This window comes from Prunus persica, chromosome G2 (genome assembly GCF_000346465.2).
Source record: "Prunus persica cultivar Lovell chromosome G2, Prunus_persica_NCBIv2, whole genome shotgun sequence".
Lineage (NCBI taxonomy): Eukaryota > Viridiplantae > Streptophyta > Magnoliopsida > Rosales > Rosaceae > Prunus > Prunus persica.
Window position 1 is genome coordinate 23,828,714 of NC_034010.1, and position 17,057 is coordinate 23,845,770.

A 17,057-nucleotide genomic window follows, 5' to 3' on the forward strand; every position below is an offset into this window, starting at 1 on the left:
GTGTGTGGGGGGGGGGGGGGGGGGGGAAGGTGTTGGTGTTCCACACACATCAAAGATTTTGGACATAATTGCCCAAAACCTTGCTGTGTGTGACAGAGCAGTAACTTATGTTGTTAGTGAATTCTTTGTAGCAGAATATCACCGTATGTAATAATGTGAGTTGGAGACACATTCTTACAAGGGCTCTTGTGGTTTACAAGTCCCTTTTGATGTTCTCCTATAAATAAAATGTTGTAGTTCATTAACCATATTGGAGTGTTTCTCCAATAGCTAATGTGGATAATCTTTCAATGGAGTACTTCAGTGTTTGTGTCACTGTTGTACTCCACCATCCTCATCATAAACCCTTCGCAATGAGTTTGGTAGGTTGTAGTCATTGAAAAGAGTTTATGATGTTTCTGTTACTCAAGAACTTTGTGGGAAAAGAGCCGCAGGTTGCGACTCATTGCATCCAATAAAGTTATTGGCATTGCATCCAATATAGTTATTGGTATGCAGAATATCTCCCAGATCCAGGTGCGATATTGGTGAAGAGAATGCGTAATCCTCTAGCTCAAGTGAACGATAGAACGATTGCAGATTTTCTTCTGATTGACAATAAACCTAGATTAAGAATCATAACAAGCAAGCATTAAGTTTCGGTGTAATTCTTGTGGACCATATTAATAAGTATATATATGAAAATTTCAAAGGGCATGTTGATTCTCTCCTCTGAACTCCTTCGGTATGTAGTTTGATTCTCGAAATTAGAGGCAGTGTTGCTAACTGGTTTACTGTCATAATTGGTTGGAATATTATTCTTGTTTGCAAGAGAAGAATCATTATCCCGAATTGGAGATGAACGGATACTGCATTTATCAGTATAGACATCAGGAGCATTTCTGAGCTCAGGACGCCCAGGAGGAGGAACGGGTGAATCCAGATCTTCTCCTGGCTGAGCACATAACTGCCATTGACAGATTTCACAAAACAAACAAGTGTTAAGTTTTGATATACTTCTTGTGCTCCATATCAACAATTTCACATCACAAACTGCTCAAAAAGTCTCACCTCTTGAAGCTTATCAGATGAAACACAGCTACCAGGTTCACCATCATCAGGATTGCCACTGCCAAGAAGAACACGTTCTAGCTCTTTGTAGGCCAGAAGTTCTTCTTCGTCTGTAGTCATATGATGGATAGCAGCAGCTTGGTTATCAGAATTAGAGGCGAGGTAGTCACCAGTACCAGGAACATTTCCCAGCTGAGGTAGCTGGTGTGACCGAGGCTGCTCAGGAGGGGGAAAAGGTGAATCCAGTCCTATCTGAGCACATAACTGCCAGATTAAGAATCACAAACAAGCGAGCGTTAAGTGTTGATATATTTCTTGTGCTCCACATTTACAATTATAAATCAGAAATGTTGAAAAAGCACATTCATACTCACCTCTTGAATTATATCAAAATCAGATGAAACAAAGCCACCAGGTTCACCATCATTATGATTGCCACTTCCAGTACAATAACAATAACATTCTCCATTGGAGTGACTGTCCTACAATATTGTTGGGACTATCCTACAATACAATAACATTGGAGTGACTGCCCTGTATATATATATATATATATATATATTTTTTTTTTTTTTTCTTTAATAAATATTGATAATTGTATAAGGGTGTAAATATATTCATTCAGGATGATAAATCTAATGGGATGACTATCTGCACAAGAGGAGAAAATTTGCACTGAGCAATGGCAGGTAGACATTCTGAGACCGAAAATAAAGAGAGGAAATCATACATAACATTCTCCATTCAACATTGAAATGTTGGAAATAAACAACATTCACAACGATACAATGATAATCGAAACAATATTAACAAGGATACAATTTTTGGTGGTAAAAGGGTAGGATTCAGACTGAAGGTAGGTCATTGATAGGTTTAAGACCTTCAAAATACAAAAATAATCGTACATTTTCGAAATGACTGTAACTAGGAACTACTACTCCATTAAGGATGGAGTTCAAAGATTCTATATCAGTAACCAGAACATCACACTAGTGTCTGGTTATACTAATATAGTAAACTGAGACTCCAGCAGCCATGTAGCAGAAGCTTCTGTATAGCGCCAATTCTATAATGATAGCGACTGTGGAACAAAAGCAAGCCTCTAAGGCTATACAACTAGAACTTGGTATTGAAATATTATACCACCACAGGAGATGCTTCCAGGAAAGTAAAAGGACCCTTCAATTTGTGCCAGCTGCCGATTCCATGCCCGCTTCAAACGGTTTGAACAGCAACACAATGAGCTGCAGCTTCCTGACCTGCAAACAGAAATCAAATTCGGTTGAGTGAGAATAGCAAATAGCCTCCTCAATGTCAAAGCTTCATTATAACATATTTCATTTAACTGCTGTGACAAAGTCATGTTTTCAGCTTGATTCTTTCTCACCTTGGCTTGTGATACTGGTTGATATGGAGGTTGTGTGTTCTTCGACTTGAAGGATAGATATACTAGTTGAAGAAGACTACTGATCTGAGGAATATCTGTAGTTTGTGTTGATAGAGGAAGTGCCATCTCCAAAACACTGCTTCTGAGAAAAGACATCTTCACTTCATCTGGACTCGTTGCATTCGGAGAAGGGTAGAGAGTTCCAGATGGCATTTCAACCATTTGCATTTGCTGGTTTTTCTTTGTACCAATAAGTTCACTTACCAATTAAGGTTTTAGTTTCCAAAACTTGGGGATGCTGGGGGACAGCTTCTTCTTTTTTTTTTTCCCCCTTTTTTTTTTTTTTTTTTTTTTTTTGGTTTGGTTTGGTTTTTTTTTTTGGGGGGTTACACACACATCAAAGATTTTGGACATAATTGCCCAAAACCCTTGCTGTGTGTGACAGACTAGTAACTTATGTCGTTAGTGAAATATTTGTAGGAGAATATCAGTCTGTAATAATGTGGGTTTGAGACACATTCTTACAAGGGCTCTTGTTGTTTATAAGTCCCCTTTGATATTCTCCTATAAATAAAATGTTCTGGTTCATTAACCATAATGGAGTGGCTAATGCAAATAATATTTTCATGGAGTACTTCAGTGTTTGTGTCACTGTTGTACTCCACCATCCTCATCATAAACCCTTCCCAATGATTTTGTTAGGTTGTAGTCATTGGAAAGAGTTTATGATGTTTTTGTTACTCAAGAACTTTGTGGGAAAAGAGCCGCATCTTGCGACTCATTGCATCCAATATAGTTATTGGCATGCAGAACATCTCCCTGTTCCACGTATAATATTGAGGAAGGCAATGTGTAATCCTCTACCTCAAGTGAACGAAAGAACAATTGCAGATTTTCTTCTGATTCAGAATAAACCTGGATTAAGAATTATTCCAAGCAAGCGTTAAGTTTGGGTGTAATTCTTGTGCTCCATATTAAGAAGTATATATATGAAACTTTCAAAGAGCATGTTGATTCTCACCTCGGGAATCCTTTCATCTTTAGTTTGATTCTCGAAGTCAGAGGCTGTGTTGCTAATTGGTTTGCTGTCATAATTGGTTGGAATATTATCCTTGTTTGGAAGAGAAGAATCATTATCCTCAATTTGGGATGGCCAGCTACCGCATTCATCAGTATAGACATCAGGAGCATTTCCCAGCTCAGGTGGCCGAGGTGACAGAACGGGTGAATCCAGATCTTCTCCTGGCTGAGCACATGACTGCCATTGACAGATTTCACAAAACAAAAAAGTGTTAAGTTTTGATATTCTTCCGGTGATCCATATCAACAATTTCACATCAGAAACTGCTCAAAAAGTCTCACCTCTTGACGCATATCAGATGAAACACAGCTACCAGGTTCACCATTATCAGGATTGCCACTGTCAAGAAGAACACGTTCTAGCTCTTTGTAGGCCAGAAGTTCTTCTTCGTCTGTAATCATAGGTTGGATAGCAGCAGCTTGGTTATCAGAATTTGAGGCGAGGTAGTCACCAGTACCAGGAACATTTCCCAGCTGAGGTAGCTGGTGTGGCTGAGGCGGCTCAAGTCCTAGCTGAGCACATAACTGCCGGATTAAGAATCACAAACAAGCAAGCGTTAAGTGTTGATATATTTCTTGTGCTCCACATTTACAATTTTAAATCAGAAATGTTGAAAAAGCACATTCATAATCACCTCTTGCATTATATCAAAATCAGATGAAACAAAGCCACCAGGTTCACCATCATTATGATTGCCACTTCCAAGCAGATGTTCTTCGGCCTCCGGAATCATATGATTTGCAGCAGCTTGATCATCTTGAGAATCAGAGGCCATGTCGCCACCAATAGCAGGATCAGCTGATTCATCAAAGATTGAAACATCCTGCTGCTGCTTAGTATCAGACTCATAGTGAGCTGACTTATTCTTCATGCGGAAAAGAACAAGGCCACTCAGATTAGAACCCGGGACAGTTGAAGTGAGATAATACTCCTGCTTGACCCAGCCGGTCTTGCTCCACTTAGACGGACGACCTAAATGGAAGGTCAAGGTCCTCTTTTTGCAAGTGACCGATTTGGAGAGTTGTCGAGACTTGATTTCTCGTGGCTTTCCTGTGATTTTCCAGAAGCCCTTCGCTGTGAGCCTATTGCAGCGAGGACTGTTGTTGTATTTGTGATGAGGTCGGCTGAAGGAAAACCACATCCTAGGTTGATATGGAGAGTCTGGCAACATGAGTCCTGCAAAATGCAACACAAAACAAGATATTGAAACCAACCCACTTCAAGTCTTGAAGTAATGAATAACTAAATTACTGAACAAGATTATGTATAGATAGAAATTTTAAATTGGAAATCAGAAAATGGGTAGTGAAGAAAATTGAGACATATAAAAGGATTATATCAGGTTTAGGGTTTAGGGTTAGGGATTCTATCAGAACAACTGAACAAGATCTTAGATTATGCATACGCAAAAATCAAACATTGAAAATGAGAAAATGGGTTTTGATGAAGAAGTGAGATAGATTAATGGATTATATCAGGTAAGTTCCAACAAACATCATGTATAAACAGAACAAGATTATGTATAAACAAACATCATACCTTGGAAATTAGAAAATGGGCAGTGAAGAGAAAGTGAGACAGATTAATGGATTACCAGCTAATTCCCTAGGCTCGTACTTATAGAAATCAATGTATGGGATGATGTGGCGGGCTTGGGAGGCCTTGCCCTCCTCCTGCTTCTTCAAAAGGTTCACCATTTCCTCCTCATGGGGATGGTATCTGAGCCCACGCTGCAAGTCCAGCACCCATGCTTCTGTTGTTGTGCTGCTCATCTCTCCTTCAATTCAACTGTTTTGGAAAATTGGGATAAGATGGTAATCAAATGTTTTGTCTTGAGGGAAGAAGCAGCAGAGCAGTGAAGTTGCATTTATAAACAAACTCACCCAATCACAACAAACCAAGTCTTGAGCTTCCCGACCAAGGTCTCTTGAGTCTTGACTCTTGGTGGACTTCTACTGTATATGGCTTTAAGATTAAGTTGCAAAGCACATAAAGCATATCAATAAATAAGCATTTTAACTATTCATCCATTTGTGAGAAAGATAATAATATACTTTAGAAATTCTTGACTTGTATCCTCCTCTTCCCTTTGCTTTACTACGTCATGCAGAAGAAGGAAGGACATGGATTATTTATTTACAAAAAGCAAGGTACATTCCTAAAGTATAATATGTGGATCAAATTCAGAACCTTTTAACTTTTCTCTTCATTAAGAGAACTTCAAAATATTCTTGAAGGCATAGTCTGAAATATCGATAATATCGAGGAAATATCGAGGATATTTCGGTTTTTTTGAATCACGGATATTTCGGAACATATCCATGTACATATCGTATAAATATCGACAATAATATCGGAAAATATCGATGTCGATAATTTCGCTCACATTTCAGCAATATTTTGTCAAAATATCGGTGTAATATCGCTAAAATATCAAAAATATCGAAAATATCGATGTGAAGGAAAAAAAAAGTTTTTTTTTTAAAAAAAAAAAAGGAAAAAAGGGAAAAGGGGGAGAAAAAAGCACAAAGGGGATATGAACCCCTCCCATTTTACTCCTCCAACACCTTAAACACCATATCACTTATGTTTTTGTGATAATATGCTAAATATTTTTGTGATAATATGCTAAAATATTTATATTTATATGGGTGGTATGTTAACAATTACATGCAAAACTATTTTGGGGATTTATCATTTGATGATTACTCTTCACAATACACTTACTCTACACATAGAGATGATGAAGATAGTGAAAAATTTGAACATCGTAGGAACTCTATGTGGTACTAAGTCATTCATGTATCTTACCATGCAATGTATAAAGTGTAAAATATTATAGTAAATCATTATATATGAATGATTACGGTGTATTTAATCTTTTTTCATTAATTATTACATATTTTTTACACTCATAGTGTTTGCCCGCTTGCTGTATAATCAACTTAAATTAGTTAAATCCATCATGCAATGCATTTCCTTCTAATTTTTTGTGACAAACTCATAGATAATTGACTAAATTGACATTCTCCAAAGTTTCAATAAAAATTTCCAAGTTTTTCTTACAATTTCCGTGGTTTTTATTCAATTTTTATCGATATCGATAATATCCCGATATTTCCATCGAAATTTCCATATTTTTGGACTACCGATATTTTCGATATCATCGATATTTTAGACCTTGCTTGAAGGTTCCTTCTCTTCCCATATTAACTTTTATCTTAAATAATTCCTAAGACATGCATAAGAATCCAAAAGAAAATGAGTGAATCCTTTGGGCCATTTGATATCTTACTTGGATCCATTCTCTTAAATTCAAAAACAATTTTTGAATCTAAAGCTATAATTCGCATGTGGTAGAGCCCATTTTTCAAAAGCTCATCTCCAAAACAACTTAAAAAACGGCCTTTAAAAAAAAAAAAAAATGGAGTTTTACTTTCTCTCTCTGGGCATCTAGGTGAAGGTGCTCTTTTTGTAGCTCAACATTATCAAGGTGGATTAAGGTCAATAATTTATAGTAGATTTCAATTTAGAAATCTATGATTTCTGATTTTTTATTTTTTATAAATCTTAAAAATAATTTAAAATTTAATACCAAACAAATTTTTAGATCTTAAAATCAATATTTAAAACCTCATATTTAGAGAGAGTGAGTGGATGAGTAAAATTATTCATAAAGAGGAGACCAAAGGCTTACTCACCCAAAAGTAGCAAGCAACGAACGACAACTTGGGCCTCAAGGATCAAAGCTTTATTCATGAAGGAGAATTTCAGCAAATTTATTTTGGCAATGCGGCACCAGACTTTGTTTTATGTTGCAATCAATCACACCAGTGGGTCCCATCCGGTCGTTTTCCGCGTTTTTATATATTAACATTATATTTGTTTATGGCCTCTTGAAAGGAATCTTGTCGACCTGCTCTTGCAACTTGCAAGTTCATCTTTAGTAATTTTCTTTTTCTTCAGTTACTCATTAATTTATGAGGGGAAAACAAATGCAATCGAGACATTTCTGGAACATTCTAGACTTCTGATATATGGATCAGATTGAAGGCTTTACCCTTTTGGGCTCCTGCTTGATCATGGATCAAAGCTTTATACATAAAAAATTATTATTTGGGATGTTAAGAATCTATTTAAATTATAAAATGTGTTGAGTATTTTAGTTTAGTTTTAAGCGTTCCTTCTTATTTGAAAAGTTCAAAATATTTATTTGTCTTTTTCTACTTATGAGTTTCGGTTTTTGACGAACATTTTTTGGAGTTCTAAATCTATTTTTCTGAACTTCATGCTCATTTGATAAGTAAGAGTGATTAGCCTTCAAAGTTTTGTTAAGTTTTGATCTTGAAAATTTAGAAATTGTATGAATGAACGTTAAAAATCCATGCACGTATGTGACTAAAACCCATAAAATTTATTTGAATCGATTTGAAGTATTCTATGGAAACATCCTTTTGTAATAGGTTACCAATCCACAAATCTTAAAACACCTATAATTTTGTATAATGAAACATAATTTTTTGGAGGCAAAACTAGGCTTGAACACCATAACTTTGTTTTGAAAACTCCAAGTTTATGCAAATTTAGTAGATTTCAATTTGAGAATTTAGGGTCTCTGATTTTTTTTTTTAATTTTATTTATAGATCTTAAAAATAGTTTGGAGTTCAATACTAAATAAATTTTTAGATCTTAAAATCAATATTTAAAAACTCATATTTTTAAAATAACTATAAGTTTTTAGTAGGATACGAAACAGGAGTAGGATACCAAACGTGACTTTTGGATAAATAGTTATTCATAAAGAGAGGCTTTATTCACCCAAAAGTAGCAACGAACGACTACTTGGGCCTCAAGGATCAAAGCTTTATTCATAAAGGGGAATTTTAGGGTTTAGGGTTTAGGAATTTTAGAAACTTTATTTTGGCATGGCACCAAACTTTGTTTTGTGTTGCAATCTATCACACCAGTGAGTCCCATTCGGTCTTTTCCCGCGTTTTTATATATTAACATTATATTTGTTTATGGCCTCTTGAAGGAATCTTGTCAACATTCTCTTGCAAGTTCACCTTTAGTAATTTTCTTTTTCTTCAGTTACTCATGAATTTATGAAGAAAAAATGCAATCGAGAAATTTTTGGAACATTCTAGACTTTTGATACATGGATCAGATCAAAGGCTTTTACCCTTTTGGGCTCTTGCTTGATCATGGATCAAAGCTTAATACATAAATTATTATTTGGGATGTTAAGAATCTATTTATGGCATGTTTACTAATTTGTAATTGAATTATGATGAATTGAATTGAGAAGGAGTTGGATTGAGGAGAATTAAATTCTGGATTCCTAATTGAGTTGTTTACAAAACCATTGGATTGGGAGGAGTTAGATTCTGAATTCCTATTGAAGTTGTTTACTTAAATCATATGGAATTAGGGTATGAATGGTGCTAATTATTAAAATGTCCTCATTGTTGGGTTAAAGTAGATGACATATTTGAAATTTTGAGAATTGTGTGAGGATTTAAGGAGTAAAAAAGATAAATTCCTAATTGGTTAATTCTCCAGGAATTAGAATACCACATCCCACCCAAGAATTCAATTCCTCCAAAATCAAGAATTCAATTCCTCCAAAATCAGAAATTCAATTCCTAATTTTGTTTTGGAAAATTGGAATAAGATTATAATCAAATGTTTTGTCTTGAGGGAAGAAGCAGCAGAGCAGTGAAGTTGTATTTATAAACAAACTCACCCAATCGCAACAAACCAAGTCTTTAGCTTCCCGACCAAGGTCTCTGGAGTCTTGACTCTTGGTGGACTTCTACTGTACATGGCTTTAAGATTAAGTTGCTGGCGTGTCATCGACATTTTAGTAGTTTTATCTATTAAAAATTAAAAATTCAAGTTAAATATTAATATTGAAATATTTAGCAGCACTCAAAAAATAATTTGTAATGAAAACACCATTTTTGACCAATAACACAATGACACATGAAAAAGTTATCACCCCTGTCATTGTGTTATTGATCAAAAATATCGCTTTTTGCATGAGAGTTTCTCTAAATTATGAGATAATAAGCAAAGCACATAAAGCATATCAATAAATAAGCATTTTAACTTTTCATCCATTTGTGAGAAAAATAATAATATACTTTAGAAATTCTTGATTTGTATCCTCTTCTTCCCTTTGCTTTACTACATCATGCAGAAGAAGGAAGGTTCCCTTTGGGCCATTTGGTATCTTTCTTGGATCCATTTTCTTAAATTCAAAAATAATTTTTTGAATCTAAAGCCATAATTTGCATGTGGTAGAGCCCATTTTTCAAAAACTCGTCTCCAAAACAACTTAAAAAACGGCCCTTTAAAAAAAGAAGGGGTTTTACAATTTTGTCTCTCTCTCTCTGGGCATCAAAGTGATGGTGCTCCTTCTGTGGCTAAGCATTGTCAAGGTGGATTAAGGTCAATAATTTATAGTAGATTTCAATTTGGGAATTTATGGTTTCTGATTTTTCTTTTTTTTTTAAATTTTAATTTTTTGTAGATCTTATAAATAGTTTGGAGTTTAATACCAAACAAGTTTTAGATCTTAAAATTAATATTTAAAAACTCATATTTTTAAAAAGAATTATAATTTTTGAGTAGAATACCAAACAAGTACTTAGATTTCTTATATGATCCATTTGGAACTGAAGTTGAAGATAGCCAAAATAAGAAGATCATTCAAATTCAGAAGGAGAAAAGTAGGGTGAGAGAGAGAGAGAGAGGGAGAGAGAGTGGATGAGTAAATAGTTATTCATAAAGAGGAGACCAAAGGCTTATTCACCCAAAGGTAGCAAGCAACGAACGACAACTTGGGCCACAAGGATCAAAGCTTTTATTCATAAGGGAGAATTTTAGAGAATTTATTTTGGCAATGTGGCACCAAGACTGTTTTATGTTGCAATCTATCACCACCAGTGGGTTCCATCCGGTCTTTTCCCGCGTTTTTATATATTAACATTATATTTGTTTGTGGCCTCTTGAAAGGAATCTTGTCGACCTGCTCTTGCAAGTTCACCTTTAGTAATTTTCTTTTCTTCATTTACTCATTAATTTATGAGGGGAAAACAAATGCAATCGAGAGATTTCTGGAACATTCTAGACTTCTGATATATGGATCAGATTGAAGGCTTTACCCTTTTGGGCTCTTGCTTGATCATGGATCAAAGCTTTATACATAAAGAATTATTATTTGGGATGTTAAGAATCTATTTAAATTATAAAATGTGTTGAGTATTTTAGTTTAGTTTTAAGCGTTCCTTCTTATTTGAAAAGTTCAAAATATTTATTTGTCTTTTTCTATTTACAATGAGTTTCGGTTTTTTACGAACATTTTTTGGAGTTCTAAATCTATTTTTCAAAACTTCATGCTCATTTGATAAGTAAGAGTGATTCCCCTTCAAAGTTTTGTTAAGTTTTGATCTTGAAAATATAGAAATTGTATGAATCAACGTTGAAAAACCATGTACGTATGTGACTAAAACCCATAAATGTTATTTGAATCGATTTGAAGTATTTTATGGAAACATCCTTTCGTAATAGGTTACCAATCCACAAATCTTAAAACACTTATAATTTTGTATAATGAAACATAATTTTTTGGAGGCAAAACTAGGCTTGAACACCATAACTTTGTTTTGAAAATTCCAAAATTTATGCAAATTTAGTAAATTTCAATTTGAAAATCTAGAGTTTCTGATTTTTTTTATTTTTTATTTTTAAAAATAGTTTGGAGTTCATTACTAAATAAGTTTTTAAATCTTAAAATTAATATTTGAAAACTCGTATTTTTAAAAGTAATTATAATTTTTGAGTAGGATACGAAACAGAAGTAGGATACCAAACGTGGTTTTTGGAATTGAAGTTGAGGATAGCCAATAAGAAGAGCATTCAAATTCAGGAGGACAAAAGTAGAGAGAGAGAGAGAGAGAGAGAGAGAGAGAGAGAGAGTTATTCATAACGAGAGGCTTTATTCACCCAAAAGTAGCAAGCCTGAAGGATCAAAGCTTTATTCATAAAGCGGAATTTTAGAAAATTTATTTTGGCGACGTGGCACCAAACTTTGTTTTGTGTTGCAATCTGTCACGCCAGTGAGTCCCATCCGATTTTTTCCCGCGTTTTAATATTTGTTTATGTCCTCTTTATTCTTGAAGAAGTCTTGTCGACCTGCTCTTGCAAGTTCACCTTTAGTAAGTTTTTCTTTTTCTTCAGTTACTCATGAATTTATGAGGAAAAAATGCAATCGAGAGATTTCTTGAACATTCTAGACTTCTGATACATGGATCAGATCAAAGGCTTTTACCCTTTTGGGCTCTTGCTTGATCATGGATCAAAGCTTAATACATAAATTATTATTTGGGATGTTAAGAATCTATTTATGACATATTTATTAATCCGTAATTGGATAATGATGAATTGAATTGATGATGAGTTGGAGTTAGGAGAATTAGATTCTGGGTTCCTAATGAAATTGTTTACTAAACTATATGGATTGAAAAGAGTTAGATTCTGGATTTCTATTGAAATTGTTTACTAAACTATATAGATTGAGAGGAGTTAGATTACGGATTCTTATTGAAGTTGTTTACTAAACCATATGGAATTGGAGTAGGAGCGGTTCTAATTACTAAAATGTCCTCATTGTTGGGTTAAGGTAGATGACATATTTGAAAATTTGAAAATTGTTTGAGGATATAATGAGTAAAAAAGATGAATTTCTAATGGGTTAATTCTCCAGGAATTAGAATACCACCTCCCACCCAATAATTGAATTCCTACAAAATCAGGAACTCAATTCCTAATTTTGTGTGGGCCCCATTTATTTTTCAATTCCTTAATGTGAAGTAAAAACAGGAATTCTCCATAGGTGGAATTCAATTCCTGATGAGAATTCAAATTCCTAATTAGTAAACACACCATTAAATTATAAAATGTGTTGAGTATTTTAGTTTAGTTTTAAGTGTAGTTCAAAATATTTATTTGTCTTTTTCCACTTAAAAGGAGTTTCGGGTTTTTGATGAATGTTTTTTGGAGTTCTAAATCTCTTTTTCAAAATTTCATGCTCATTTGATAAGAGTGATAAGCCTTTAGAGTTTTGTTAAGTTTGGATCTTGAAAATCTAGAAATTGTATGAATCAACGTTGAAAAAACATGCGCGTATGTGATTAAAACCCATAAATATTATTTGAATCGATTTGAAGTATTTTATGGAAACATCCTTTTGTAATAGGTTACCTAATGAAACATAATTTTTCGGAGGCAAAACTAGGCTTGAACACCATAACTTTGTGAAAAACCCAAAGTTTCTGCAACTTGGAGACATGTTAAACATTGGGGTGTTGAAATATAAAAAGAGAATATAATACACAAAATTACATTCAACACTGAAAGGTTCTGCATATACAATATTAACACTGACACAGTAGAAAAGGGGAGAAGGAATGCCTGCTCCCCAGGACCGCGGCAGTTGATACAGGCCGGGCCAATTACAAAAACAAAATCAACAACAACATTTACAGGAATACAATTTTTGGTCTTAGGGTTTGGGTGTTTCAGCCTGAAGGTGATACATAGGTTTTAAACCAATCATAATCATACAGTTTGACCATGATTGTAACTACCACTTCAGTAAGGATGGAGCCTCAAAACTTCCATTCCAATAACCACAGACATCACATTAGTGTCTGGTTATTGTAACATATATCGAGACTCCAGAAGCCATGCAGCAGCAGATCCTGTATAATGCCACTTCCAGAACAATGCAGCGCGGAACGAAAGCCTGAATATAAGGGTAGAACTAGAACTTGGTACTGAGATCTTATACCATGCCCCATTGGGGACTTGATTAATGGTTTTGAGGAGATGCTTCCAAGAACATGAAAGAACCCTATTGTTGCCTGCTTCAAACCGTATGCTTCCAGGACTTGGTTTTCAGATGGAGAGCAATGCAATACTCTGCAGCTTCCCTAACCTGTAAACAGAGTTACAGAAATCACGTTGAGTGAAATAGCAAATGGCCTCCTCAAAGCTTCAATAAAAGAGCTTTTATTTACAGTGAGAAAGCGATAAAGAATTCTCTTCATGTTTTAGGCTAATTCTCTCACCTTGTCTTGTGATACAGCTTTGCAGTCGGATTCTTCTCAGAGCACCTCCCATTAGTGAACATGAACGGATGTTGGTTTATAATGAGGCATGGTGTGACCTTTGATTAAGAGAGTACATTATTTGAAGACAATTGATTTGAGTAACATTTGTAGTTCTGTTGACAGGAGAGACATGGTCTCCAAATTATTTTGCCTGGACTCGCCGGAGGAGAATAGAGTTCCAGATGGCATTTCAAAAGTTGCCACTTGCCAGTGACCAACAAGTTCACCTAACAAGCTTCAAATTTCCAAAAGTTGGGAATGCTGTGACGACACACAGCAACGGCCCAAAAGACCAAGAACAGACTTAGTTAACCTGATTCGTTTGTCCTGGACATACATGTCCATAACTATGAAGAAGTTTCCAAAGCCTCCAGTTCCAGAAATGTATACAAGGGTGATGTTACCTCTTGGGGTATACAGGGCCCCTACTGATGTTCTCCTAAAAGTAAAATATTGTGATTCACTAGCTATGTTGCACTGTCTCTTGTATAGCTAATGCAGATTAAAACTACCACCCATCCTTAGTAATTCACTGTTTTTTTCTTCCACTTCTAACTCCACTACCGCTATTATAGAATCTTCCTTATGACTCTGACAGATTAGAGTCATTGAAAGTAGTGTTGGTTGTTTCTTCACAGGATAATAATATTCTTTGTCAACAATAACTGTATATAAGAACTTCGAGGGAAAAGAGTCATAACCTCCAGATCAGAGATTACAACTCATTGCATGCCAACATAGTTTATTGCCATGCTCAAAATCTCCCAGTTCTGAGTTCATTGGTGACAGCAGTGTGAAATCCAGTAGCTGAAATGGATCAAAGGGTGATCCCAGATTTTCTTTTGGCCCGTCGCCCTGAAATTTAACAGCCTGGAATAAGAATCAGAACAAGCAAGAGTTGAGTTCGGATGTACTCCTTGTGCTACGTATTAAGAAATTCATTTCTAAAATAATAATAAATCAAATAGCAGGCTCATTCTCACCTCTAAAATCCTTTCATCTGGAGCTCCATTGTTACTATTATAAGTGATGTTGCAAACTGGTTCCTTGAAATCATTGGTTGAATTATTATAAACCTGGATTAAGAATCATAACAAAGCAAGCGTTAAGTTTGGATGTCATTCTTCTGCCATATTAGAAAGTTCATATGTAAAAAACATAATTCAAAGAGCACGCTCATTCTCACCTCTGAATTACTTTCACCTGTAGCTCGATTTTGAACACCATAAGTAATGTTGCTCACTGGTTCAATTTGATTATTCATTGACATATTATTCTTATGTGTAAGATAAGAATTCCTATCCCCAATCGGAGATTGCTGCCTATTGCAGTCACCATCATAGACACAGGGAACATTTCCCTGATTTGTGTATAATGGTGACTGCTGTGTGGAGGAGCAGTAATCCTGTGGCAGAGGTGGCAGAGTTGGCTGTGGTGGAGGAAGGGGTGAATCCAGATTTTCTCCCGGCTCAGCACAATACTGCTGGATTAAGAATCACAAACAAGCAAGTGCTAAGTTTTGATATGCTTCTGCTGCTCCAAATTAGCAAGTTCATATAAAAATTGTTCAAAAAGCATATGAATAAGCAAGTTCATATAAAAATTGCTCAAAAAGCACGAATAAGCAACTTCATATAAAAAAATGGTCAAAAAACACTATTACACTCACCTCTTGAAGCAAATCATATGCAGCTTGACTATCAAAATCAGAGAAAATCCAGGCATCAATTTGATCATCATCACAGATTGAAATATCATTGTTTTCTATCAGACCAGAACCATTATCATTCAGAACATCTCCTACCTCTTGGGAGGCCAGATGTTCTAATGGTTCTGAAATCATATCGGCTCCTGCAGCTTGATCATCTTCAGAATTAGAGGCAATGCCGCCACCAGAACCAGTATCAGCTAATTCATTGCAGATTGAATCATCCTTCAGCTTCTTATAATTAGCTGACTTATTCTTCAGGCGGCAGAGAACAAAGTCCTTCCGCTGATTGGTATTAGGACCAAGTTGGGCCAGTTCAGTGTTGGTGAGATAATACTCATGCATGATCCAGTTGGTCTTCTTTGCATTGGGCACACGGCCTTCGTAGAAAGTCAAGGTCCTCTTCTTACCAATCACAGCTTTGGATCGTCGAGCCTTGATCTCACGAACCTTGCCTGTGATTTTATAAAAGCCCTGATCTGTGGCCCTGTTGCAGCGAGTGCTGTTGGTGTACTTATAATCAGGTTGGCTGAAGAAGAACCATTCCATCTCATGATCTGGAAAGTCTGCCTCTTCAAAGAACGCTGAAATGCCACACACAACAAAATTTTCAAAATTTCAAACCAACCACTTCAAGTCTTCAAGTACTCAACAGAAGAACTGAACATGATCAAAATTTTCAAGAACATTGAAATCGAAATGCGACACAAAACTAAGTATTGAAAATTTAAAACCAATCCACTTCAAGTCCAGAACTCAGACAACAAAAACTTAACATGATCATAAATTTTAAATATAAAACAAAACAGAACATTAGAAATGTATGTGAGATGGGTTGGCTCTTTCCAGAAGTACTCATACAACAAAACTGAACAATATCATAAATACAACAAAACAGAACAACAGAAATGTGAGATGGGTTGGATCTTTCAAGAGGATTAAAAGCGAAATGCAACACAAAACAAGATATTGAAACCAACCCACTTCAAGTCTTGAACTACCCGACAACAGAAGTGATCATGATCATAAATTTATATAAACAAAAGCATAGTACCAGTAGAAATGAGGAAATGGGTAGTGAAGAATAAGTGAGAAAGATTAATGGGTTACCAGGAACATCACAAGGCTCATGCTTGCAGACATCGATTTCAGGGATGATGTGGCTGAAGTCAGAGTCCTTGCCCTCTGTCTTCTTCTTCAAGTAGTAGCTCACCAGCACCTCTTCAGTGGGGTAGAATCTGAACCCAGGTAGGACCACAGGAATTGAATCCCCTTCTTCCATTGTGCTGATGCTGCTCATCTCTCCTTCTTGTTATGAACTTTGGCACTGTGATTTTCAAATGTTTTGGGAAGCAGTAATAAGAGTGAAGTATTTATAAACACTAAACACTAACCAGGTCCCACTAACTCAAAGCACTAGTTCTTTTGACTATTTGTTTTTATACATTTGTTTGATGATTTTTTTTATTTTATATATATTTGTTTTCGTCAATGTGTTTGATAATTGATCCCAAGTCCCTGAGCTTCTCATACAAGTTCGAGTTTACCTGACTGAAGAAGGACATGGCTTGGGTCATATAAGGGCAGCCCCCACACACTCATTCCCTTTCACGCGTTAATTTTTAGTTTGTTCTTTTGCGGGAATCTCATCT

The 17,057-nt window shown here is 35.4% G+C and overlaps 2 protein-coding genes across 5 annotated transcripts; both read right to left on the minus strand.

Annotated features, from left to right (window-relative positions):
• On the minus strand, positions 30-5,468 carry LOC18787397 (NAC domain-containing protein 76). 3 transcript variants are annotated; one of them, XM_020558571.1, is made up of 7 exons: positions 5,402-5,468; positions 5,113-5,306; positions 4,153-4,694; positions 3,800-4,042; positions 3,459-3,695; positions 2,438-3,352; positions 1,762-2,309 (listed from the first exon to the last, which is right to left on the minus strand). In XM_020558571.1, the coding sequence occupies exons 2-6, from the start codon at positions 5,288-5,290 to the stop codon at positions 3,179-3,181; spliced, it is 1,374 nt and encodes a 457-aa protein (XP_020414160.1). In that variant the 5' UTR covers positions 5,291-5,306; positions 5,402-5,468; the 3' UTR covers positions 1,762-2,309; positions 2,438-3,178. The 3 variants fall into 3 exon arrangements, with proteins under 3 accessions (XP_020414161.1, XP_020414160.1, XP_020414162.1); XM_020558573.1 differs by lacking the exon at positions 5,402-5,468 and having other exon boundaries at positions 5,058-5,205; XM_020558572.1 differs by lacking the exons at positions 1,762-2,309; positions 2,438-3,352; positions 3,459-3,695; positions 3,800-4,042; positions 5,402-5,468 and adding exons at positions 30-946; positions 1,051-1,314; positions 1,425-1,471 and having other exon boundaries at positions 4,200-4,694; positions 5,113-5,395.
• LOC18787361 (NAC domain-containing protein 67) lies at positions 12,923-16,932 on the minus strand. 2 transcript variants are annotated; one of them, XM_020556606.1, is made up of 6 exons: positions 16,516-16,932; positions 15,367-15,989; positions 14,884-15,177; positions 14,681-14,773; positions 13,656-14,567; positions 12,923-13,522 (listed from the first exon to the last, which is right to left on the minus strand). In XM_020556606.1, exons 1-5 carry the CDS (start codon positions 16,703-16,705, stop codon positions 14,406-14,408), a joined length of 1,362 nt encoding a protein of 453 aa, XP_020412195.1. In that variant the 5' UTR covers positions 16,706-16,932; the 3' UTR covers positions 12,923-13,522; positions 13,656-14,405. The 2 variants fall into 2 exon arrangements, with proteins under 2 accessions (XP_020412195.1, XP_020412194.1); XM_020556605.1 differs by having other exon boundaries at positions 14,884-15,180.

Excerpts from the sequence above, each read along its gene's own strand:
- LOC18787397 (XM_020558571.1), bottom strand. The coding sequence starts at position 5,290 with ATGAGCAGCACAACAACAGAAGCATGGGTGCTGGACTTGCAGCGTGGG. Across the intron at positions 4,043-4,152 it reads ATTTTGATATAATGCAAGAG|TTATGTGCTCAGCTAGGACT; the intron begins GTGATTATGAAT and ends TTAATCCGGCAG. Across the intron at positions 3,353-3,458 it reads AAGATGAAAGGATTCCCGAG|GTTTATTCTGAATCAGAAGA; the intron begins GTGAGAATCAAC and ends TTCTTAATCCAG.
- LOC18787361 (XM_020556605.1), bottom strand. The coding sequence starts at position 16,705 with ATGAGCAGCATCAGCACAATGGAAGAAGGGGATTCAATTCCTGTGGTC. Across the intron at positions 14,774-14,883 it reads CAGGTGAAAGTAATTCAGAG|GTTTATAATAATTCAACCAA; the intron begins GTGAGAATGAGC and ends TTCTTAATCCAG. Across the intron at positions 14,568-14,680 it reads CAGATGAAAGGATTTTAGAG|GCTGTTAAATTTCAGGGCGA; the intron begins GTGAGAATGAGC and ends TTCTTATTCCAG.